Below are 24,657 nucleotides of genomic sequence, written 5' to 3'. Positions count from 1 at the left end.
TTTTGGAAATGTATCTTTTGACCGTTGGGAAGGAAATTGGCTACTTTGAGATGCCTTTTTGTACTTTTAAATTAACTTAGTCCATCAGACTGAATAAATCCCACCTCTGTATTAACATCCAATTATAACAGCAGAGATTGAGCAATGATTCGTGTTTTGACCAGAATGTTGGCAGTTAAAGAGGGGAAAAAAAGAAAAAGAAAGTAATGTATATTGAAATAAAAAATTCAGAAATGGGATCCAGAAAATTATGATTGAACACATAGCAGGAGCTTTTGTGAATATATAATGGCAGAAGCAAGAGCCAAATCTCTAACAGGATTAGCTGTTACTGTCTATCAGATCCAAAAACCTTAATCGTTTTGTGTTAAATGACTTTCTGCAGCACATTCATACTAGAAATAGAGGGTAAAAGGGAGGATGGGAGCTGCAGAAGCTGCAGTTTGGAAGTCAAACTAGATCAGAGGTGAGGACAGCCCTGGTGGTGTGTGAAAAGCCCTGAAGTCGTACATAGAAGGTGAGCTCTGAACCGAACAGTTTGCAGACTTTGCCAGATTTTTTGGGATGTCCTTGTGAGCCAGAAACTCATGAATGATTTCTTTGGGGACCAGTGAATGAATGTGTTGATGAAGTGAAATATCTGTTCAAATTCTGCTGCAGCTGAGGCAGCTGGACCTGCTCATCATTTCCTCACTGCCCTTGAGAAGGACATCAGATTCACTTACCACTTGTCTGAGCCTGGCTCTGGGATTGTATCTTACTCTGAATAGCTGCGAGTAGGCAATAGTCTAGATGGTGAAGCTGCTTGAGAAATAGTGGTCTTGGCCCTTTGTTCTCCCCAGTTCAAACAAAGCTTCTGAGTCTTTTACATCCCTCCCTGAGCAGCAGTGATCTTGGAAATACCATGGTGGGCTGGCAGCTCTGGTAGTGCTGCCTGCCTCACAGGTGACCAGAGATCATCTGTCCCTCTGGTCTGCTATGGACAGAGCCTTGGAGGCATAACAGCTTCTAGATATCCATCAAGAGTGTGAACATGATCTATATGAACCTTAACTTCATTTTTTTCAATATTTCAATGGATACAAAGTCTAAATATTTTAAACAACAATATAGTTTTCAACTATAGAATGCTTTGGGTTGGAAGTGACCTTTAAAGGTCATGTCTAATCCCCCTCCAGTCACCAGGGTCATCTTTAGCTAGGTCAGGTTGCTCAGAGCCCCATCCAACCTAATGTGGGACATGAATGGGACATCTACCACCTCTTTGAGCAACCTGGGACAGCATCTCATGACCTTCATTGTAAAATTTTCTTTCTTCTCTATACTTTAAATCTCCCCTATTTTAATTTAAAACTTGTCCTATCACTTGTTACTAGGGAGAAGAGACCATCACTCACCTCCCTCCTTTGTAGAGAGCAAGAAGGTCTCCCCTGAGCTTCTCCAGGCTAAACAACCCCTATTCCCTCAGTCAATCCTCACAAGACCTTTTCACTAGACCTTTCACCAGCTTTGTTGCTCTTCTCTGCACATGCTCCAACAACTCAATGTCCTTCTTGTAGTGAGGCCCCTGAAACTGAAAGTATTCAAGGTGTGGCCTCACCAATGCTGAGTACAGGGGTACAATCACATCCCTGGTCCTCCTGGCCACACTATATCTGATCCAAGCCAAGATGCTGTTGGCCTTCTTGGCTGCCTGAGCATACTGCTGGCTCATGTTTAGCCAGACATCAATCAAAAAATGGAGCCTCACTGAGGTTTGTGAAGTGACCTTGAAAAGTTTGTAAAACTTCCCAAACATGGAGAACAGGTGGAAGGAGTAATCACAGTCTGTTTTACAACTGAGATTTCAGCTTTCAGTGTTATTGTGTCCCTTCATCCCAGTGAGTAATGGAGAGGCTCTTTAACTAGAAGCCTGCATGGACTTTTCTTTCTCAGATATTTCAGGAACAGCAGAAAAATCTGACTGTTCCCAGGGGGCATGGTGAGACCTCAAAACTTTCAACTTGGAAAGCTGAGCTGAATTAATTACAGTTTATGTTCCAAAGGAAAATAAGGCCTCTTGATGTGCCTTATTTGCTTGATGTTCTCTTTCTTTTCAGTTGATGACCCTTAGGTGGCTTTCTTTTCAGTCACAGCCTCTTTGGTCTTTTTGTCATTTCTTTCTTTGTTAATTAGAAGGTTTGACACTTACAGCCCAAGACATTTATCAGTGTGGGACAGTTTTAATTAATCTTGCAGTAAAACTACTTGAGGTGAACTCATAAAAAGCTTTCATATAGCAGAAAAGCACATAGCATTGTAAAAGGTGATACAGGACATCCACTAGTCGGATGTGCTCAAGAGGATGTGCTCATTCATACTCCATAGCATGCTCTCTGGGACAGCAACACAAGCAAGTTGTGGTATTACACAGCATACAAACTATGTCCTGTAGAGAAAGAGTAACCTGAATTAAAGCATGGGAACAGGCTGTCCAGGGAGGTGGTAAAGTCACTACTCCTTGGAGGTGTCAAAAAAAGTGTGTAGACATAACACTTCAGGATATGGTTCAATGGGCATGGTAGTGTTGTGCTGAAGGTTGGACTTAATGATCTTAGAGATGTTTTCCAACCTTAATGATTCTAGGATTCTAAATACACTGAAAAAGAAGCATTTCTACAAAGATGAAAATCTGGATTCCCAGTAGGTTCCTTCTGCTTCTGAAAGGAGCTTGGATATACTTTGATGGCTAATTAAAGAATAATAATAATAAAACCTTCAGAGACTGCTTTTTATCTGCACTTTTTTTTTTTTTTGGTAGCAATTTGCAAGGAAATAGAAAATTTTAGTCCTCTGGGACCTCTTTCGTGTGCATATGTCATAGTCACAAGTGGATTTTGACTCAAAACATTCAAACCCAACATCACTAGATGCTGAAAAAGTGAATGTTCTGATCTAAACTTCTTAACCAAGTCTCACTTCTGGAAGACAGATATAAAGTAGCTCAGAAACTGAGCTTCAGAACAAGTATCTACAGCTAATGAGGATAAATTGTGCAGCACCATATGTTAAACTGAGGGTAGTTTGGACAGGAACTGCATAGCCAACCCCAACTGTGTTCACTGATTTCTAATTGCATGGTGGAAGTGATGCAATCCGTTGCATCTGAAAGGAGAAATGGCAGATTTACAGCCTTTCAAAATTGAATTATCTGCCTCTTCTGCTCACTGTGTAGCCATGGCCAAGACAGATGTGATCATGGAAAAATCATTCAGAATATCTTTTTCTCAGGTGAAAATAGCAGGTGGGAATGGTTGACATAAGAAATGGTGGGGGCTGGAAGGAACCTCTGAGGTTCATCTAGTCCAACCACCTCGCTACAGCAGGGTTGCCTAGAGCACATTGCAATGTCCAGGGTGCTTTGGAACCTCTCCAGAGAAGGAGACTCTACAACCTCTCTGGGCAGTCTGCTCCAGTGCTTCCAGTACTCTATCAGGAAAGTTTTCCCTTGTGCTTCAGGTGGAACCTTCTGGGTTCCAGTTTGTGTCCATTGCCCCTTGTCCTGTCACTGGGTGCCACTGAAAAGAGTCTTACCCTATTCTCTGTACACTTACCATTTTAATATTGATAAGCATCAATCAGATCTTGTAAGTATTGATGAAGTCAAGTTCACCCTGTGATGTCTTCCTGTAAACAATTGCATGATTTTTTGGAAGTTGGATGCAAACCAGACTGTTGGGTTCAACATAAAGCTAATTAGGTGATATCCTGAAGTATACCATTTATATTTGATATACAGTGGATACCTTCTTGACCTGAAGCTTAAGGAGGGTGCAACTATTGCATTCATGGCCAAGCTATCTTACCTTTGAAGCTTTCCAGTACTTACAGAGGTTTGACTGACTTGCTCCCTGTTTTGATCTTACCATAGTCATTGGTTTGTGGTCCTTCCTGATTATGCTTTTGTGCTCAAAGCAATAGATTCAACTTGAGAAATGTGTTTTTGTGGTGTGAATTGGTTTGGTTTGGGTTTTTTGTTTTGTTTTGCTTTGCTTTGGCTGGTTTGGTTTTTTTATGTTCTCCCTTTTTCATTAAAAGCTTTCAGTAGCTGCAGTTGTTTTCTTTGGGTGACTTGACACAGGCAATGGTGCAATGGTAAATAAATGCCATCATATTTCTATCTGAAGTTTTCTAAAGCTACTGCCACCTGCCAGCAGTAAAAATACAGATTTTCAGCTTTTGCTCCTAGGCTATCAACTACCATGTGGGGTGTCTGTGTAGGCGTTAGGAAGCTAATTTTTGATACAAACAGAAAAGGTCTTCATAAATAGCTGGGATTTTGTCGGGTATATATTTTCATATCAAACCCCATTCTTGGTTCATTTACAGATGCAGGCAGAGTGAATCTGAATGTGTCACTTCCCAGCTGAAACTCTTGGATTTTGCACCAAGTAAAAAATTGTCCTTGGGATCCAGGTGTATTCCTTTGTCATTTGTCATGAGTAACTCTTCTGCAGTTTATCGCTGGCAGTTCCCAGTGGTGTTTCTTCAGGATAATATCACACTACATCATCTGAAGGAGCAAATTCTCCCTGCTGACATGAGCTGGGGTGAAGGCACTGGCAATTTGCTGTATATTATAGAAGCTCTCTGAAGCTTATTCAGTGGAAAAGAGACTATCAGCTCTTTGGACCCAAACTGTATGTTTGGCTTCAAAAGATGTAAGGAGCTCACAAAACCTGATAGGAATCAAAAAGGTCTGGTCTGTTAACCAGGAGGTCAGGCTTGGCAATCCTTTCTGTCTTTGAAACATCTGACTGAAATACTTTAATTAAAAAGAAAGGGGAAAAATGTAGCATAATGCAGTATTTTGGCAGTAGATGGGTGTTTCAGGTCCACTTCTAATGCCTTCTGAGGTGTAAAGTCAGGGTGATAGCAGGCTCATTCAATACCCAGGCTGGGAGCCGTTGTCCTTTTCCTGCTGGGAACAACCTTTCTGGGAATGGAACAATTGACTTTTGGAAAGATGAATGGGCAATGAGGAATGGAGTTCTCCTGGGACTGGTGATGATATAGGTGGTGATAGGAGGGAGACAAAAGCATCATGAGACCCCAGCTGTCTCAGAAAGGAACAGGATCCACAAAGAGAGTGTAGGAGAAAGTTGAGATCCAATGAGATTAACTTGCTGCAGAAGATCACACATCTCAAGGTACCCCTTCACCACAGTCTGCACATAGCCTGCCTGATTTACTGTTTCCCTGTGAAATTGTCCAAATGAGGTCATCCAAAACCAAAACTGTGCAAGCAAGGTCATCTGGCAGTGAAACTGTGCAAGTGAGGTCATCTGGCAATGAAGTGAAGGACAATGCGGAAGAGGGGAAGGACACATGGGAGATGCCGATCTCAACAGGGATTGCACCAAGTTGAGTGCTGATCTGAACAGGGTCTGCATCAGGCTGAACACTGGAGCAATCTACATTTCTCTGTCTACCCCAAGCTTTCCAAGCTCTGAAAGGATATCCCTCTGGGACAACAGACACCAGGGGAAGAGGATAGGGAGGTTGGCACCTCTGTTAAGTCGTTATGGGCATTGCAGAGCCCTGTAAAAAGCCTGACAGGTTGTCCCCTTTTCTCCTGCAGCTCACGCGAGTGCCTGTGGAGTCGTGTAGCCAGTATGAAACCTGCAGCGAGTGCTTGGGCTCAGGGGACCCTCACTGTGGATGGTGTGTTCTTCACAACACGTAAGTACCCGCTGGCATTTGCCGCCGTCTCAGCCCTGCTCTTCCCCCAGCCATCTTCTCTCAATGACTATGATAACATGTACAGAGATGTCTCAGTCCCTGGCTGAGCCAAGTGAGCCAATGGGTCACCCAGATACCTCCAGCAAGGTCTCTAGGACTTCTTGGTAGAGACTTTGTTTAACTGAGAAGGGTTTTTTGGAAGACAAGGGAAGAGAAGGGTGGTAGAGACTTGTTAAATCTCTTCAACCACCTGACCTATAGTCTGCTGACTGCAGCAGAGACGTACCTATCAATCCCTCAAGCTGCTCTTCTTTGGCTGACAATAACCTTCTTGTTTCCGTTGCTGAAGGCAGTTTGCCTCTGACTAGAAGCCCAGCTCAGGTACTTGTGAGAGCATCTCCAACTTTGCACTGCTGACCTGAAACCCTCCTCTTTCAGACTTAACATGATCTTCATTGCCCTTAGAGAGGAATCAGGTCCCTGTAATCATCCTGGAGTCAACTACACATTAGATTTCAAGGGGACCTTATGGTTTGTGTGTTCACTGTGAGCAAATGTTGACCTTGAGGTTGAGTTTGTCCTGTGTCAGTCAACTCAAATGAGCCAAACTGCTCAACTGGCTTATGTGGCCAGAATGATAAGCAAATTTATCCGTGTCTCCACATTCTTAGACTTCTAACAGGCCAAGAAGGGACTTCATTTCACCATTTCACTATTCTACAGTACTGGCCTATCCAGAGCCTCTGAAGGAGCACTGGATCCAGGTATCATCAGGGCTGGCACATTAGTTAATTGACTTTATTTTCCATAGGCTTTTTAATGATGCTATTGATCTTCAAGTTTCTGCTCTACACCCTTCACTGCCAGTGATCAAGATTTTCCTACAGAGACCCCTCTGCCACAGCTGTGGAGAGGGAGGTGTCAGGTTGGCTGAACTCCTAGCTATGAGTGGCAAGGTGGTCTCATTTGCCAAGAACCTCTCAGCAGAGGGAGTGGCAGGAAAGTGCATTGAATATGTCTAACCAAACATTTCCAGCTGAGTGTGGCTCTGCAGGGCGCTGTCACTCCAAGTCTCATAGTGTCCTTGGCAGTGATGAAAGGTTTTTCTGATGGACCCTGCTATTGCAGTATGTCTATCTTCTGCTTCTGAGTTCACCTCTGAATTCTTCCTGTTGCATTGTAAACTCTCCTGTTGGAGAGAATGATCCAATTGAAGCAATCCTCTTTCCTACCTGGCCTTTCTGGAACAGAAGAATGGGGAACAAATCTGTACCATATTCCAAACTTCTGTGGATGCTCTTTATCTCGCAGACCCTCATTTAAAGCCACAACACTTTATGTAGTTTCAGATCAGATCGAGAGGATCCATCCCAAAACTTGTCCAAAAACTTGACTCAGGCTCTGGAACAGTTCAAGGAGTTCTAGGTAAACCAGTCCTGCCTACCTTCATGGTCTAATAGGCATGAACCCATGAAACTTTGGCCCTGCTGACCTGGGAATGTTTCCAGTTATTATGCAGCTCTTAGCTCCCATCTCATCTTTTCCTATGTCTGCTCAACAGAGCATTGTATGTCTTGCTGTCAGTGGAGGGACTGTGTAGACTATGTGCAAATGGTACAAGAAAGCATGAATTTGGCTGTTGATTGTACCACAGCAATGCTAGATATTTCATTGTCCTGAGGCCCAGGGTCAGTGGCAACAAGCAATCAATGCATCCACCAATAAATCCCCAAAAGGAGGAAAAGGGACAAAGACAATTGAAGATTTCTCAGCAGCTCATTGTGGAGGAAATATGATAGGTAAGCATGGTCTAGTAGGAGGTACCCCTATCCATGGCAGAGGACATGGAACTAGATAATCTTTAATGTCCCATCCAACCCAAACCATTCTACTCATCTGTGATTCTATGGCTGGTGATGAGTGAGGGTGGCAGCATTGACTCAGAAGAAACCCTTGTACAGACTTGCTCCTTCCTGAAGTTTGTCTTCACAGTCTGGACCTGGTTGATGGCAGGATCCCCATGCCCTCCTCCCTCAGGTCACTTAACCTCTGTTTCCTTATCTGGAAAAATGAGGCACTTCTTATTTATGTACCTTGCAGCCAGGTCACTGAGGTTAATTCCTTGTGGACTTTTTGGGAGCAGCTGGAGGACAAATGTTATCAAATCCCACTCTGGTCTATTCCTTCTACCTAATTTCCATTGCAGCCATGAAATTTGTTTTCCATTGCTAGCTTGGAAGTGGTTTTCAGTGTAGCCTTGGATGTTCCTCTCTGAGTCTCGTTTTCTTCATCTTTTTAGGTAGTCCTGAGAGCAGAGGAGCCAATTATCACAGAATTCTAGAATCCTAGAATCATTTGCATTGCAAGAGGCTTTAAAGTTCTAGTTGAATCCCCTTACAATGAGCAGGGGCATCTTCAACTATATTAGTTGCTCAGAGCCACAAAGAACCTGACCTTGAATTATTCCAAAGATGGGGCATTTACTACCTCTCTGGGCAACTTGTGTTTCAGTTGGCCAGTGTTTCACCACCCTCAACATAAAAAATGTTTTCCATCTGTCTAGTTTGAATCTCTCCTCTTTTAGTTTAAAACTGTCACCCCTTGTCCTGTCACAAGAGCCCTGCTCAGTGGGATGCTGTTACATCCCATGAACAAGGTTTGGCTGTGCAGCGTATTCAGGGTAAAAGTGCCATAATACTAAGCCTCTAATGAGAATTTTTGCACATCAGAACCCCATAAGAGTCATTAACAGACTTAGCCTCCAGTGGGATGCATCTCCTGCAGGAGGATCTCCAGAGAAATGTCCCATAAGTATTTCCCCTTGTGAGTATAACTCTTCCCTCTTCCCTCCCAGCCAGGAATCCCAAGGGCTTCCCAGTGCTCAGCTGAATCCAGCCATGCTGATGTGGGAGCTGTTTTGTGGAAAGAAACGAGGAGGCAGTGGGGTTGTGCAAGACCTGGTAACCAGGTTGCCTGTAGGCAAAGTCATGCTGTTCACCCATCTGTCCCCTCCAGTATAAACCATCAAGAGGAACAGCGGTAGACTGGGAGAGAGGTGAAAATTACCACTGGGATACAGAATGTACCTTTTTGTCTGTCTGATTTTGGAGTTTACACTTGAAGGGCTGATGCAAATCTTTTTCCCCAGAATCCCCATTTCGAAGCCAGCCTCAGCTCCCTCCATATGAGAGGTCTGGGGACGCCTGGGGACAGCTCTCCATCCATTGTGTCACGGCAGAGCTGGGCTGTCTGCACCGAGGGCAGTCTGCCAGGGTTCAGGAATCAATTTCCACGGCTCTGCTGTCCTAACCTTACACCGAGAAACTTGAGTCTGCTGAGAGACAGACCCACAGACGGCTGCAGGAGAAAAGAGGAGGGGAGGATTGATTGGCTTCTGCTCCAAGAAGAGGAGAGCCGATACAGAGCAGGTCACCGGAGCTTTTCATCTCTGTATCTTTAGCTCCGATCTTGTCCCACCCCCCACTTCCCCAGCTCTAGCTTTGCTCCTCTCCTGGGCTCTGTTCAAGCCTCTTTAGGCAATGATGAATCATTTAGTTGGTGTAAATTGAAAATGTGGCGCTGGGTTGCTTCACAGGTCTCCAGGGAAGGGAGAAGGGCCAGGGTGGGAGCAGTGGGGAGGAACCAGGATGAAAAGCTAATAGCTGGCATGAAGGAACACAGTGCCTGGCTGCAAGGTCAAAGCAATGTCACCAGCCCAAACTGGGGGCTGCAGAGGGGGATGAGAGAAGTGCAAAGTTTTCTTCAAGCCTGAAATTAATTGCACCTTCTTCCTATGTCTGATGCAGCAGCATTCAGAAATGCCATCCAGTAACTGACCAACCCCCAGCAAGTTCTTTTTTCCTCCATCCATATTCAAATTCTTACTCTCCTTTACCTCTTTTCCCCCTCATGTGTAGAAAGGCAGAGATAGCTGAGTCTCTTTCCCTTGAGTTGGAGGATAAACCTTTCAGCAGCTGAATGAGCCCTCGCTATCCCAGCCTACCCTAGCATCAGCTTCAGAGGAGACAGGCACAAGAACTGATCCATGGGCATATGGTGACCACACAGGTTTTCACCACTGTACAGTGTTTGTGGGTTGTGTTTAATGCCCCAGCTGCCAGCAAAATGGATATTAGGGGCCGACAGCAGCAGCAACCCTATAGGGAGATAGCGCATCCACTATAGGGGAAATACGCTAACTTTGTGGGGTGCAGAAGGAACCTGTCCCAGGCTCTGCTGTGTTATCTGGAGCCCCTAGATTTTAGCTGTGCTGCCTCATTTCACCCTCACATAGCCTCTGTCTAATTCTGAGATGAATAGTTGAATTTTCACAACCTGTCCCTAAGGAAGGATGCTGCCCCAAGGCACAAGGCTCCTTCTACATTTAGGATGTGCTCTTAATGTTATGGGGTTTCCTTGGCCAGCAGGTCATGAGCTGCGATCACAGAGGCAAGTAGTCCCATTTTCTGGAAGGATTTGTGGTGTTTCAAATTTTTCTTTCTAGCTTGCAGTGGACCAATCATTTTTTTAGTAAGAAATGTTCTTGAAAGCCATTTTAGAATGAACTGGTACCATTTAGTAATTGGAGAATGATTCATTTAGACCTAAGGAGTTCCTTTTTTTGAGATTTTATTGCAAGTACTAGTAAACTGCTTGAAACTTTGAAGTAAAAAGTCATTCTGAAATGAAGCATTACTTATTTTTTTTTCTTTTTTTCATTAAAATTAAACATTTGGGCATCTGTGATTTCTTTCTCCCTCAGAAGACTTTACCAGCTCTAGAGACTGTGCAAAACAGGCTGTCAAGAAACACTCTTGGTTTGGAGAAACTAACATTTGCTGCAGAGGGAAAAGGGTTTGTTTAAGCATCACCAGTCTCTCCTACCATGGAGATAGAAGAGCCAGGAACTGGCTCTGCTACCTCTGCAGTCTCAAGCTGTGCAGGGGGAAGTTTAGGCTTGATCTTAGAAAGAAGTTCTTCACAGAAAGAGTGATTGGCCATTGGAATGGGCTGCCCAGGAAAGTGGTGGGGTCAGTGTCCCTAGAGGTGTTTAAGAAGACTGGATGAGGCACTTAGTGCCATGGTCTACTCGATTAGTTGGGGTTGTGTGATAGGTTGGACTCAATGAGCTTGGATGTCTCTTCCAACCTGGTTGATTCTGTGATTCTGTATCCTCCTGTATCCTTCCTGCCTTATCATTGTCTTGCCATGGATCAGTTCTTGGTGCCTTCATATACCTGGGAGAAACTACATGACTATTGTCCTAGTATTCCTAAAGGTGAATCTGCTCTACTTGGCTTTGCTCTCTGCACACCTCTGCTCATCTGTGGGGAGTTGCTCCTGTCCTTTGTGTGTCCTTCTGGTACCTGAAAACCTCACCTGGTAGCCCAAACTAGCATTATTGGCTTTGCACCCTAGTTGCATCATATTTGCAGAGCAAATGCCCAAAGTCCCCCTACTCCTTAACTTTGAGAATAGGAAACAGTGGCCTCCTCTAGGCATCCTCACCCTGTGAATTAAACAGTGACAGAAGATTCTTAGATATGGACCATTACCAGCCACCTTCCCAATCCTTCTGTTTAGTCAAAGAATGGCCAAACTCTGGTATGCACAATTACTCTGTTCAGCCTGGAGAAGAGAAGGCTCTGGGGAGATCTTACAGTAGCCTTTCATTACCTGAAGAGGGCCTACAGAGAAGCTGGAGAGGGACTATTTAAAAGGGTCTGTAGCAATAGGACAAGAAGCAATGCTTTTAAACTAGAGCAGGGTGCATTTAGATTAGACATTAGGAAGAAATTCTTTAATATGAGGGTGGTGAGACACTGGAATGGATTGCCCAGAGAAGTTTCTGGATGCCTCATCCTGGGAATTGTTTAAAAGCAGACTGGATGAGGCTTTGAGCAACCTGTTATAGTGGAGATGTCCTGCACATTGCAGGGGCATGAGAACTAGGTGATCCCTAAGGTCCTTTTCAACTCAAGCAATTCTGTGATTCAGGACTAGATTAACTGGACAGCTGCAGCAATAGAAAGAGTGTTTATGAGACACATGAGAGGCCATATATGATGATTTTTTGTTTCCCCACAAAAGGATGACCCTGTTCAGAAGGGTTTTATGCTGGCCTCTGGCAGCAGACACCTACCCCAGTATCTAAGAAGTTGTCCTTCTGCTCTCCAGCTCTTTCCATCTGCCACAGAGTTACAGAACACTTGTGTACCTAGAAATTACAATTCTCATTTTTAACATGCTATGGAGGAGGGGAAAAAAAAGCACTTAAACCAGTGGTTTTCTAGGGAGTGAGGGATTAGTGTCAATGAGGGAGGGAGGTTTGTTTTCTATGCTCAGACTCATTGCCAGGCCAGGGGAAAAAAAAAGAGAAAATAGAGAAAGTTACAAAGTGCAGCTCCTGCTGTCTCCTCTCAGCAGGTAACCTGATCCGATGCTGCTTGCAGAGCCTCATTGATCGTCCCTGGCTTTAACTTTCTTGGTCAAAGTCTTCCGAATCACTAGAGAGTCTCAGGTAACCTAAGCTGCCTATAGATGCTGCAATAAGACCTTTTGTGAAGGGTCTTTTGCTTGCTTGACTTTCTGCCATCTGAAAGACTGTGACTGTCTTTCAGGCTGAGTTTTTAATCTTTCTTTTCCCCTTTAACTTCATTCCTTTTCTTCCCAGTCTTTTCCTCCCACTTGCACAAGTGGAGAAGGATATCTCAAGTGCTATGTGGGGAAGGGAATTGTATCCTGGGGATGCATCCTGGCCTGTATCAGGAATGGTGTGAGCAGCAGGGCTAGGGATGTGATCCTACCCCTGCACTTGACACTGGTGAGGCTGTGCCTTGAATACTGTGTTCAGTTTTGGGCCTCTCACTACAAGAAGGACGCTGAGGTTCTGGAGGGTGTCCAAAGAAGGGCAATGAAGCTGCTGAGCGCAAGTCTTGTGGGGAGTAGCTGATGGAATTGGGGTTGTTTACCCTGGAGAAAAAAAGGAGGCTCAGGGAAGACCTTCTTGATCTCTACAAGTACCTCAAAGGAGGTTGTACAGAGGTCTGTTCAACCAAGTTACAAATGACAGAGCAAGAGGAAATGGCCTCAAGTTGCACCAAGGGAAGTTAAGGTTGGATATTAAGAAAAATTTCTTCACAGAAAGGATTATCAGGCATTGGAACAGGCTGCTCAGGAAGGTGGTGGAGTCACATTCCCTGGAGGTATTTAAGAGTCACAGTGCTTAGGGATATGGTTTAGTCAAGGACTGGTGAGTGTTAGGCTTATGGTTGGACTTGATGATCTTAAAGGTCTTTTTCAAACTGGGCAGTTCTGTGATTTTGTGATTATGGAGCTGGTTTCAGAGGGTGGAATATTCCATCCAATCCTCTGCCACTGTGAGCTCAAATGAATAGTGAGAAAAGAGTGATTCACTGATTCGTGCAGGGGCTTGTGTTCCTGTGGGCACTCAGCCTCCACCGTGAGACACTAGGACCACAGCTGTGTCTGCTTTGTACTCCCCATGTTGTTATGGCCCAAGGTGCAATCCCAAATCCCTTCTGTAAGGAAGCAATTTGCATGTGTTTTGTATTTGCTTGGAATGAAGAATGTCTCTGCAATAATTTCTGTCCTTTCCTGCCTTAGTGTTGTATTGCCATGGGCCAGCTTCTGGTGTCTTCGTGCACCTGGCAAACTCTTTACATGTCAAAGGTACATGACAGTTGTCCTAATCTTACAGTAATAGAATGGTTTAGGTTGGAAAGTACATTCAAAGGTCACCCAGTTCAACCCCTCTGCAGTGAGCAGGGACATCTTTAACTAGACCAGGTTGCTTAAAGTCCCCAAGCAACTGACCTTGAATGTTTCCAAGGATGGGACATCTGCCACCTCTCTTGGTGGCCCCTCACTGATCTCATTGAGAATTAGCCACAAGAAGAACTTTTAGCTCAAAACCTTTTGTCTTGGAAACTTATATCCGGCTAGGCTGACCTTCCCCTTCAGAGATGAAGCTCAGACCTATTTCAACTGTTGTATTCAATACCACTGTACGTCTGAGGTAACTGGGGGCATTTCTCCAGAGAGATCCTGTTTGCACAAAATAGGGAGCAAAGCATATGAGCTGGGAGAGAAAGTAATTATGCAAAATCTGAACTCTTTTTATTTGGTTTGAAAGTCTCCAATCAGTTGTTTGTGGCAAAGGTAGGAGTAAACCAGCTGTCTTGTCTCCAAGCTTGGTTTGACGCCTCCCTGGTCACAGCTGTTTCTCAGACAGCCCTGTCCAAGGTCTGTGAACCTTTTCTATCTGATAGCAAGGGAAAGTGGAGTCATCTTCCCACAATTGGCCTTGGCACAGAGTGATTCCCACTTCTTCTCAGGTAGTTATTGAAACTGGAGACAGCATTTCAGCCTTCTCACAGAGGGAAGTGCGCAGCAGGGGGGCTCCGTAGAGTGACATTGGCCCATTCTGCATTGAGCCCAGGTAATCTTTAATCTGTCTGCTGAGGTATAGCTAAAGTACCCATCATTTCACACCTAGGCATTGCCTTTCCTGTGGAGCACAGGAAAATAGCCCCAAATGTGACAGCTCTCCAATGGCCTTTTGAAATGAGATCAGGGCTCTTAGTCCAGAGAGGAGGAAATTCTTGGGACAGGGACCATGCCTGTTGATGGTGATAAAACCTGGAGTGAAACAGAGGCTCCTGGGAATCCCATTTCACTACAGACAGGTGATGACATTGAGTAAACCACTCTGAACCAGCCCTGTGCCTTTGAGTAGAACATCTGATCGCTAGTGCTGGAGAGGTGACCCATGGCTAACACCAGCATGTTGTGCATCCATCACCACTGATGTTCTTCCATTACCTAGATGCTATTGTGCCCCTTTTGGGAGCACTTTTACTGCTCCACTATACCTAGCAATGCAGGACAGAGCTGTGTCCTTCACAGGTTATCTTGGTGGCTGTGCCTGCCTGAGGCATCTTGGGGACAGCACTGGGCACCTTGGGCTGTAAGATGCAGGCGTGTGGTAAATGTGTTTTGATAACAGCCTTCTTCCTTGATTAGCTTATTTTGCTAGAGGGCAGTGAGGAGGGCTAGGAAGATAATTAGTTTGTACAGTGGATTCCAGCAGAAGCTTTCTTCTGATGCAGCCCTGTGAGTTAGGTGTCCTACTTGGGATTTGTCTCCACCACAGAAATATAAGCAGCTCAGGTTTAGCATTGCAGAAAGTTCAGCCTTTGCAGAGAAAGATCTCTGGGGTTTCTTCTTCTCTGACGTGAAACAGCACATGGTCTGTCATGGGCTGGGAGGTGTCTCAGAATGTGTAATGAGAAAGGGGTAATGGTGCTTGGTGATGCCTAGGGGTCTTCTAGAGGACCTTCTGTATGATGGTTCCCTGACATAAAGGACACCTTTGTCACTCCAGCATAGCCCTTGCTCTGAGAGGCTACACAGAGATGGACAGCATATCCAGATATCCCACAGTAGATATCTAGGGTAGCAGCTAGGGAGGGAACAGGGACAAGGAAAGGTTGTATGGCCACCCTGATCGAGATCTTGTCAGATGTGCTCTGGAGCTGAGATGCAAAGTTACTGAGGCTGCCACAGGGGTAGGATGTCCACTGACTTAGGTTATAAACTGGAGGTTAACAAAGACAGCAAGGAGACCTAAAAATGGAGTGGCAACATAAGTACTTATTTCAGGTGCCTAAACAGATGTATGGAGAACATAGAGAGACTGCAATATGAGATGTTCACCTGGAGTTCATAAGTGTGGTACAGAGTCCACAGCAGATACTTTTCCTCTAGAAGATAAGACGAAGAGCAGTTGGGGATCTGAGGACATCTCAAGTGACTTTATACCCCTGTATGTGTGAAGTGAAATAGAGCCCAACTCCAGTTTTGGATGTCCTCTCCCCACATGTTCTCAGGGTGGCCAAACACCAGGTCTGAGACTTACAGCTTGATGAGTCTCAGTCCTCCCTCACATGGATTTTAAAAGTCCTCCAAGCTCCTAATTTGCAGTAAAGCAGGTCTAGGGTTTCCTGCAGGGTTGTGCCACTCAGTGAGTGCCATGACATATGGATATACAGCAAACTGTCTCTGTTGCTGGGCTGTTTTCAAGGGAATTGCTCTCTCGTCTTGCTGTCAGATGTTCCCTGGTGCCTCCACAGCCCATGATCTGCCAATAAGGGAAAATGGCACACCAAATGAGCTCTCCCCAGGGCAAGGGTTGGTCTGCCTTCCACTTCCATTCTTTCTTCTGTGACATTTCACCACCCTCAACCTGTGGCACATCTCAGAAGGGAAGGATGATCTGGAAGCTCTTCTTCTTAAAGAAAAGCACAGCAAACTTTCAAGGTTTTTCTTTATTCAGACTCACCTTCTCCATAGATCTGCACACACACACTCCTACCCAAAAATACATGCCAAAATCTTCTGTTGCACCCTCCCACAGGAAGAGACTTGACACCAAATAACCTTATGTGCCACCTGCACATGTCTCCAGCCCCTAATTCTCCCTATTGTTCCCACACAGCCCTGCACTCATGCCTAAAAGCAGAGGTAGACCTTTTCTCAATTGGCCTCTGTACTAGGGAGATTTTATCTCCCCTCCTTGCAGTATGGTGGTCCTGGAGGCAGGTTGTATGAATTCGTGGAAACTTCTGAGGTTGAAGTTAATTACCTCATCCTGCTGTGGAGCTTTATTTTTTTGGAAGAAGGTCATAGAATCATAGAACACCAGGTTGGAAGTGACCTCAAGGATCATCTGTTCCTCCTTGCTTTGCTACAATAATAATCTCTTCTTCCTGTCCCCAGAAATCTATGTATTTCTTTTGTATAGTGAGTGGGTCTGAGCAACTCATTGTTCTGTTTTCTCAAATATCTTGTCCTCCATCTTTTTCTGCTTCAGATATGTCCTTCAGCAGCTTTTGAATAGCATACTGTCAACAGCAAGAATCATCTACCAAGGCAGATGCAGAGGTTTTAGCTCCAGGAATTACAGGAACCTGGTCTCTGGCCTTGTGTGAAGATATAGAAGTCCCTCACTCAAGTGCAACACAGTATTCAAGTAAATGTCTTGCTAACAAACTGTGCCAGTTACCACAGTAGTGAAGAGCAAGCCCTGGGGGTCAGCAGGCTGCAGGTCTCCCCTGGGCTCACCAACACAGGCCAGCATCTGCCAGGGACATGGTTATATGAGGGATGAATGGCGGGAACATAATTTCTTGCCACCCATTCCAAAGCCAAATAGAATCACAGAATGGTTTGGGTTGGAAATGGACTTTGAAGTTCATCTATACAAACCTCCATACAGTCAGCAGAGACATCTCCAAGTGGATGAGATTGCTGAGAGCCCCACCCAACCTAACCTGGAACATTTCCAGGAATGGGGCATCTACCACCTCTCTGGGCAATCTGGGCTGGTGTTTCACCACCCTCAGCATAAAGAATGTGTTCCTCTTATCTAATCTAAACCTTTTAGTTTAAAGCCATTATCCCTTGTGCTCTCACAACAGGCCCTGCTAAAAAGACTGTCCCGTTGTTCTTTAGGCCCCCTATAAATACTGGAATACCACAATGAAATTCTGGACTCCATGGCATATTCAGATGGGGATGACAATTTAAGAAGAATATTGAGACACTGGAACCTGTCCAGAGAAGGGCAACGAGGCTGGTGAGAGGCTTCGAGCACAAGCCCTACGAGGAGAGGCTGAGGGAGCTGGGGTTGTTTAGCCTGGAGAAGAGGAGACTCAGGGAAGACCTTATTGCTGTCTACAACTACCTGAAGGGAGGCTGTAGACAGGTGGGGGTTGGTTTCTTCTCCCAGGCAACCAGCACCAGAACAAGAGGACCCAGTCTCTTGCCAGGGGAGGTTTAGGCTGGAGGTGAGGAGAAAGTTCTTCACAGAAAGAGTTATTGGCCACTGGAATGTGCTGCCCAGGGAGGTGGCGGAGTCACCATCCCTGGAGGGGTTCAAAAAAGGATTGGACGTGGCACTTGAAGCCATGGTTTAGTTAGTCATGAGCTGTTGGGTGATAGGTTGGACTTGATGATCTCTGAGGTCTTTTCCAACCTTGTTGATTCTATGATTCTATGACAGAATGATCCAATGGTTACAGAATTTTCCTTAGGCAAGAGTGAGCAGTAGTAATTTCTCTGCGCTGCTATAAATACTTTGCATTATTTTGGACAAGTCAGATTAGGATAAGATTTATCTCACCTACTTCTAGGTTTCTTGCCTCACCACCCAGTGTAGAAAGAGACTTCTTCAGAACATGTGCCCTCTGGAAGTGCCATTGTATTTTAGTAGATATTGAAGAAAACAGCATAACTCTATCAAACATACAATGACTGCAATACTTAATTTCCTTGTGGTTTAGCCCCTTGTTTATAGAAGAGGAGTAACAATTCCTCACCTCACAGACAGATGTGAAGTCCAAATCTTAAAGCACTTTCAATGATGACTGGCTTGCAGAAGTCTTGCAGAGAGCTGGACTTGAAGACTGCAGATTCCCAGACATTACTGGCTACAAACCATAACAATGATAATTTCATCTAGGGGTTCATTTAACTAAAGCAGAAGATCCCTAGTAGACATGGCAAGGTGCAGACGTGTGTTTCCTTGCTTAACTCAAGGAACCCAGATCACCCCATGCCTTTGTCTGACTGTTAGAGCAGAGGTAGCATCAGAAGGGTTAAGGCAGGCAGGACAGTGAGGAATGAAGTCAAGGTGCCTGTGTCTTGCTTCTCCTTCCCATATCTCATTCCCAGTACCTCCTGCCCCTCTGGCCCCAGGCAGTAAATGAGATCTACATTTTAATTGAGACATGTAAAGAAAATAGTCTCAATCTAGCTCACCCATGCCTGGAAGGCTTCTTCCTTGTTAGCTTGGTGCAGATGCTAAATGTACATTTTAGGGGGGTGGGTGGAAGAGGGTGTTTCTTTTCTTTTTTTCCATCCCTGATGGATTCCTAGGTCTGGGGAGGTCGAAAGTCTGCAAAACCCAATCATGATATGCACCAAGATGTGCAGATGTACTGCAAAGCCTGACAGTGCTGGGCACTGGCTCTTGAGGGCTTTGGGAACTGAATCTTTGCAAGAGGCTGTCCTCTGGTTGCAGTTGCATCCTTTTCCCCTTCCTTCTGATCCTCAGTCCTTGGTAGCAGGAATAGAAAGCAGTCCAGGATAGTTCAGATGTTCGAAACATGGCCTCATCTGCAGCTGGGTGCGAATGAAAGGACCTTTAGGCCTCTTTAGGCCCTCACATATTAACTGGGACTCACTCTCAAGGTTCAGAGATGAGGTGTCCACAAGATACTAGGACTTCTTTTGTTGCAGACCTAAACCTTTGCCACAAAGAGGTGACACTTTTGTCTGCAGACTTTCTCAACTGCCGCAGAGAGGCTGGAGCCCCCATGATCTGTCCTTTCTCTTGGCATCTCAGGAGCTGGGAACAGGCAGCCAGACGTGTTCTGCCTTCAGCAAAAGCTTGGAAGGGATGTGTTTGCCAGCCAGCCTTGCCAAATGGGCACTGGATTATTTAGTGCAGGGCAAAGGGGCAGGATTTCAGTTCAGATAACACTTTCCTGTTTTGTCTGTTCCTTGTCTTTTGGAGCTTGCCTGGCCTGATAAGGTGTTATCAGAGTAGCGCATCTCCATCACAGGCACCACTGAGATGTGGCCAGCTACCTAGCTTTTCTCCACTCCTTGCAAACAAGCTGCCAAGTTACCTTTGAGTGTACAAGTAATGCAGAAAGTAGAATAATTTCTCCATCTTAAGCCTATTATCTTATAAAGTTTATTTTCAGGTATGGATCGGGAGGATGGGGGCAGGTTTTTTTTCAGTGGTGCCCCATGACAGGAAAAGAGGTAGTGGGCACAAACTCAAACATAGGAAGTTCCGTCTAAACATGAGCAGAAACCTATTTACTTGGAGGGTAGTAGAGCACTGGAACAGGATGCCTAGAGAGATGGTGGAGTCTCCATCTCTGCAAGCTTTCAAAACCTGCCTGGACACTGTCCTGTGCAACCTACTTTAGGTGAACCTACTCTGGCAGGGCAGTTGGACTAAAGGACCTCCAGCTGTCCCTTTCAATCCCTATAATTCTGTGATTCTGTGATCTGAATTCTACAGTCACTCTGGGTGACTATACCAAGATAGCAATGTGATTTTCTGCATGGTAGGACTTCATTCTTAATAGCACTGTTAGGAGAACAATGAGTCTTGGCTAGCTGTTCCCCTCCTACTCTTGAAGACAGAAGACAAACATCTGATCTAATTGGGGATGTACCTGCTTACTGATGACCATTAGATGTCCTTTCCAACCCCCAATGCATTCTACAATTCTATGATCTTGAAGATTTTCTCTTAGCTTTAAATGATGGAGTATCTGGAAGGGTTGGTGAGAAAAGGAGGAGAGCAGACCCATAGCATAAGCTTATCTGGCCAATCGACAAGATATCATTCAGTTGCCTCTTGAGTATCTCAGAAACACATCAGTCCAGTTATTGAGTGTTATACTTAATCTCATATTGCTTTGGGACAAGTTGATGAAGGCAGCCTTCCACATTCTTCCCATTCCCAAATTAAAAACTAATAGGGGAAGTAAATGCTTTGACTTTTCTCTTTGCCTGGATGTTTAGGCAATTTACTGTTGATGAAAAAGAAATCCAAAGCCACCCTAAAGAGGGAAAATATGAGCAGAATGAATTATAGCAAAATAAATTAGTACTAACAGTATCTATTAAAGACTCTGGAGCTTTACAGAAGTAAACTGCTGCTCTGATACGATCATGACATCATTAACATAATATAAAGAATCAAGAAATCAATAGCTTGCTGAAGCCCGAAATTAAGGCCAAGCGGTGTTAGACCATATCTTTAAATATCTGAAACAGGAACTTGTCTCTGTCATGTCAGAGCTATTTGCAGATGAAACAGCTCTCAGAAAGTACAAGGGAATTTGTTGGCCTGCCTGCCACTCCTGCAGCTATTCCCTTGGGACACCTGGCATGAAGGTTAGCTCACTTTCTCCAGCAGTGTGGATGCAAACAGAGCAGAAAATCTGTTCAGGGTTGCATTGGCATAACCCTGGAGGGACTCCAGAGCAGGAATGTAGAACTGCGTTGGTAGAGAGACAAACAGACATGTCCCTATGGGGTGGTGATGTGGATGAGGGGTCTTCCCGTATTGACTTAGAATCACAGAGTGGTTTGGATTGGAAAGGACTTTTAAAGGTCACGTACTCCAAATCCCTTGCAGTTAGCAGGAATGTCTTCAACTAGATCACCTTACTCAGAGCCTTGTCCAACCTGACCTGGAATGTTTCCAGGGATGGAGCATCTACCACCTCTCTGGGAAACCTCTGCCAGTGTTTCATAACCATCAGTGTAAACAATTTCTTCCTCAGACCTAGTCTAAATCTCCCTCTTTAGTGTAAAACCGTCACCCCTTGTCCTGTCACAACAGGTCATACTAAAAAGTCTGTCCAGGGTTACTTATCAGCCTTTCCAAGTACTGAAAGGCCACAACAATGTCTGCCTGGAGCCTTCTCTTACCCAGGCTGTACAACTCCAACTCTTTCAGCCTATCTTCACAAAAACAAACAAACAAACAAAAAAACCCCAAAACACTAAACCAAAAAACAGAGCCAGGGCAGGCTTTCAGAAGGGCTAACATTGCTGATTGGGCAAGAAGAGACTGCATGAGTCCTATTGCATGCAGAAAGCAAAGATGGTCAGAGGCAGGATTGCTGTTGGTGTGGATGTAGGGATTAGTTGCCTATGAAAGAGAAAGGATGTTAAAGATGGGGATAGTCTTGGCCCAAGAGGGGATGAATTTAAATTGGGAATTTAGTGTGTAAGTTAGAAGAAGATTTTTGACTGGGAGGAGAATGAGTGTCTGAAGTAATCTTCCCCTGAGCTTGGTGAGTGCTAAAAATAAATCTAGTTTTATGATAAAGCTTGATAATGTCACTGTATAAGTTGCTAAGGAGGGGTTGCCTGTAGAAGTACTGTGTGAATCAGATGATCCTTTCCACCTCTCTGTGCTGTGTCTGTGAGAGCTGAAGCCCTTTTTCAGCTCTTCTCAGGACTCTGATTTTGAGCTGCAAACATACATCTTTGTATGAGCTGGATGCTGAAACCCCATCACAACCCAAGGAGATCCCACCTATAAGTAGAATCAGTGGAATCTAGAGAATCAGAGCTCCATTTAGTTGCCAAAACATAGACATTTAGTGGCCTTTTTTTTTCCCTTTCACCAAGTCCTCCATAGGTTTTGTGTCAGTTTCCACAGGTGGCTGTCTTGGATATCCTCTGTGGTCAACAGAATGGAGCCCTTGTGTTAGAGCAGGTGAATGAGTTCTCTGGGTGACCATAGTGAATAAATCCCTTGTCTAGGGAGCTCATGTTTCAGCTCACACACCTAAAGATTGGCATATAAATTGAAGAGCCTCTATCTGCTATCTGAGTCCCTCCCCTACTACCTGTGGTCCTCACATTTTCCTGCCGATATTACAATCCTAATGTTTTGGCAAGTTCCAGGAAGAGAGTGAGGCTTTGGGTCATGGCACAGAACATCAGCTTTTGCCCCATGGGCAGATGTTTTGTAGGTGTAAATGGTATTATCAGCTCATGTTCCTTAGTGAGAAGTGTTGGTATTTGGAATCAAGGTGGAAGGACTTGAGGTGACAGGGAAATTCACTAATGAAACTTACAGCAATGTGGCAGAGGAATCCCTCCATTAGGTTAGAGGAAGGGATGCTCCCTTATGACAAATTTAAGAGAAACAGACACCTTGTACCCTGTGGTTATCAGGTGGAAAAAGGATAAAGGACCACATAGGTAAGATCTCACCCTAGATGATATCCATGCAGTCCCTCATGCCAAGGACATGTCTTCCAGGGGCAGAGGTGACAAACAAGCTGAAAGGTAGGAGATTTGATCAGCAGGTAAACATGTAGTTGTGTTTCTGAGGACAGTGAGGAATGATCAGAGATTTGCCTGCAAAGCAGAGAGATAATAGGTTGCATGTGGCATCCAGACAGAATTCAGTGGGAGGAATCCTGAGGTCCTGGTCCATATCATGTATTTGGTACTAGTAAATAAATCCAGAGAAAGCTGTTAGGCACTGCAAGACAACTAATTGTGCCTCAAAGTCATTAGAACATAGTTTGGCTTGAGCAAACTATCTCTCCTTCAAACAATTCCTGGACATGTTTGGGAATTAAATAGGTCAGGGAGGGCTTCCACTAGGTGTTTGGGAAGTTAATAGATTTTATTAGGATGAATGTGACCAGACCATGTCATTTGGCTCCAGGACCAGAGAATGTTTCCTGCTATTGTTTAATATACTAATGGGATGTTGCCACAGCTCGCAATGCAAGGAGACAGTAGGAGGGAAATCCTGAAGGAAGGACACAAGCTGTGAAGATAAGAGGCTAAAAATCAAGATTTTTACAGAAGCATTTGTGCAAATGCAAAACCAGGCACAGAGAGAGAAAGAGTTTCAATGCATAGTTAAGAAAACAGAGCAGGAAAAGTTTATGAGGAATAAGAAAACCTTTTGAAACAACTGGAGTCAACACAGGAAGGAACCTGGCTGAGACCCGTTAAATAAAAATTAGATGAGAAAGGTTTTGAAGTTTGAACCTCATTACCTAAAAATGAAGTAATATTATTCCTTTATCCTTGAAAAGTGTTTGAATTTCAACTTGATAAAATTCAAGTAAAAACCAGCAAAAATGCCCTAACTATCAAATGCCCTTTTAAATCAGGGCATATGAAAATAGGCAATCAGACAAAATTAAATGCATACTTGCTCCTGTTCATAGGCTATTAGTCTGCTTTAAATGAAGATGCTAATCGGAGGCACAGCCAGAAACCTGGAGAGAAGGAAGCTTTACTGTGACACAAATCACATTGGAACAATAGAAGAGGCCAAAATGGTAAAGAAGGGAATTTTATGTTAAGGAAAATGTAGAAATAAAAGCAAGAAAATAGGGTTAATCTGTGCACAAATGACAAGGTGTCCCTAGGGAAGGGGATAGTGTTAAGATGGGTTTATTGACCACTTGAAGGTGATGAAAGTCACTGTGACATGCTGAGAGAAATCCAAAAGGTTGGGAGGGCAGAAAATGTGGTAATGAGAGACTTCAAGTGGCTTCATATGTGCCAAGCAAATGTCACAACACTTGGAGCCCATACCCATAAACCTAGCCAAAGAAAATCCCACCCAAAGATTAAAACTCACTCAAAGATAAAAAATTCCTCAGATATACTTGCAGGCAACAGCTCTCATTGCATTGCTCTGTAAGAATGACCACATGGTCCTCAGATTCAATGTCCTGTAGAAGCAAAATGAAATAAATAAATACAAATTACAATTTCAAAGCAGAAACAACATAAAAATGAGGAAGCTTGTTAAAAAGATCAGGCACAAGGGTAAGGTGCTCCATGGTATCCTGGAGACTACATAGAGACATCATATAAGAGGCTTAGTGTGAAGGTATGTGACCTATGGGAAAAAAAACAACAAATGACCTTACAGGTGGTAAAAGCAAATGAAAAAAATATTTAAGACACATTATTCAGAACTGGAAGTTTTCAAAGGGAAAAAAAAAAATAATGTAAGATCACTAACTCCCTGATGTGAATTGCAGAACAATGGTAAGGCAGCCCATGTAGGAAACACATTGCTAACCTCATAAAAATGATTAATATTTTACAAGGTTCCCCAGAAGTTTACTTTCTAAACCTGTCTGAAGTGTCTGCCACTAAAGACTTAGTAAAAAAAAATACTCTGAGAGCATAAAAGTGCTGTTCACTGAAAGATCTCAAGGAACTCTAATATGATATTGCCACACTATTGAATCTGTTGTAGACTTCATTACTAGTCTTGATACCAGATGATCAGGCCCAGTCAGCATGGGTTTATGAAATGCAGATCCT

General features: G+C 44.2%; 1 protein-coding gene across 2 annotated transcripts in view; it reads left to right on the top strand.

Annotated features, from left to right (window-relative positions):
- The window catches only part of PLXNA4 (plexin A4), a 538,983-nt gene that overhangs the window by 349,696 nt on the left and 164,630 nt on the right, over positions 1-24,657 (top strand). For both annotated transcript variants that reach the window (XM_054178000.1, XM_054177999.1), the window contains exon 5: positions 5,621-5,721. In XM_054178000.1, coding sequence (XP_054033975.1) covers positions 5,621-5,721 — 101 coding nt within the window. The remainder of the gene's footprint in view (positions 1-5,620; positions 5,722-24,657) is intronic.

This window comes from Dryobates pubescens, chromosome Z (genome assembly GCF_014839835.1).
Source record: "Dryobates pubescens isolate bDryPub1 chromosome Z, bDryPub1.pri, whole genome shotgun sequence".
Lineage (NCBI taxonomy): Eukaryota > Metazoa > Chordata > Aves > Piciformes > Picidae > Dryobates > Dryobates pubescens.
The sequence above is the reverse complement of the archived record's forward strand: the minus strand, read 5'-3'. Positions and strand labels throughout refer to the sequence as shown.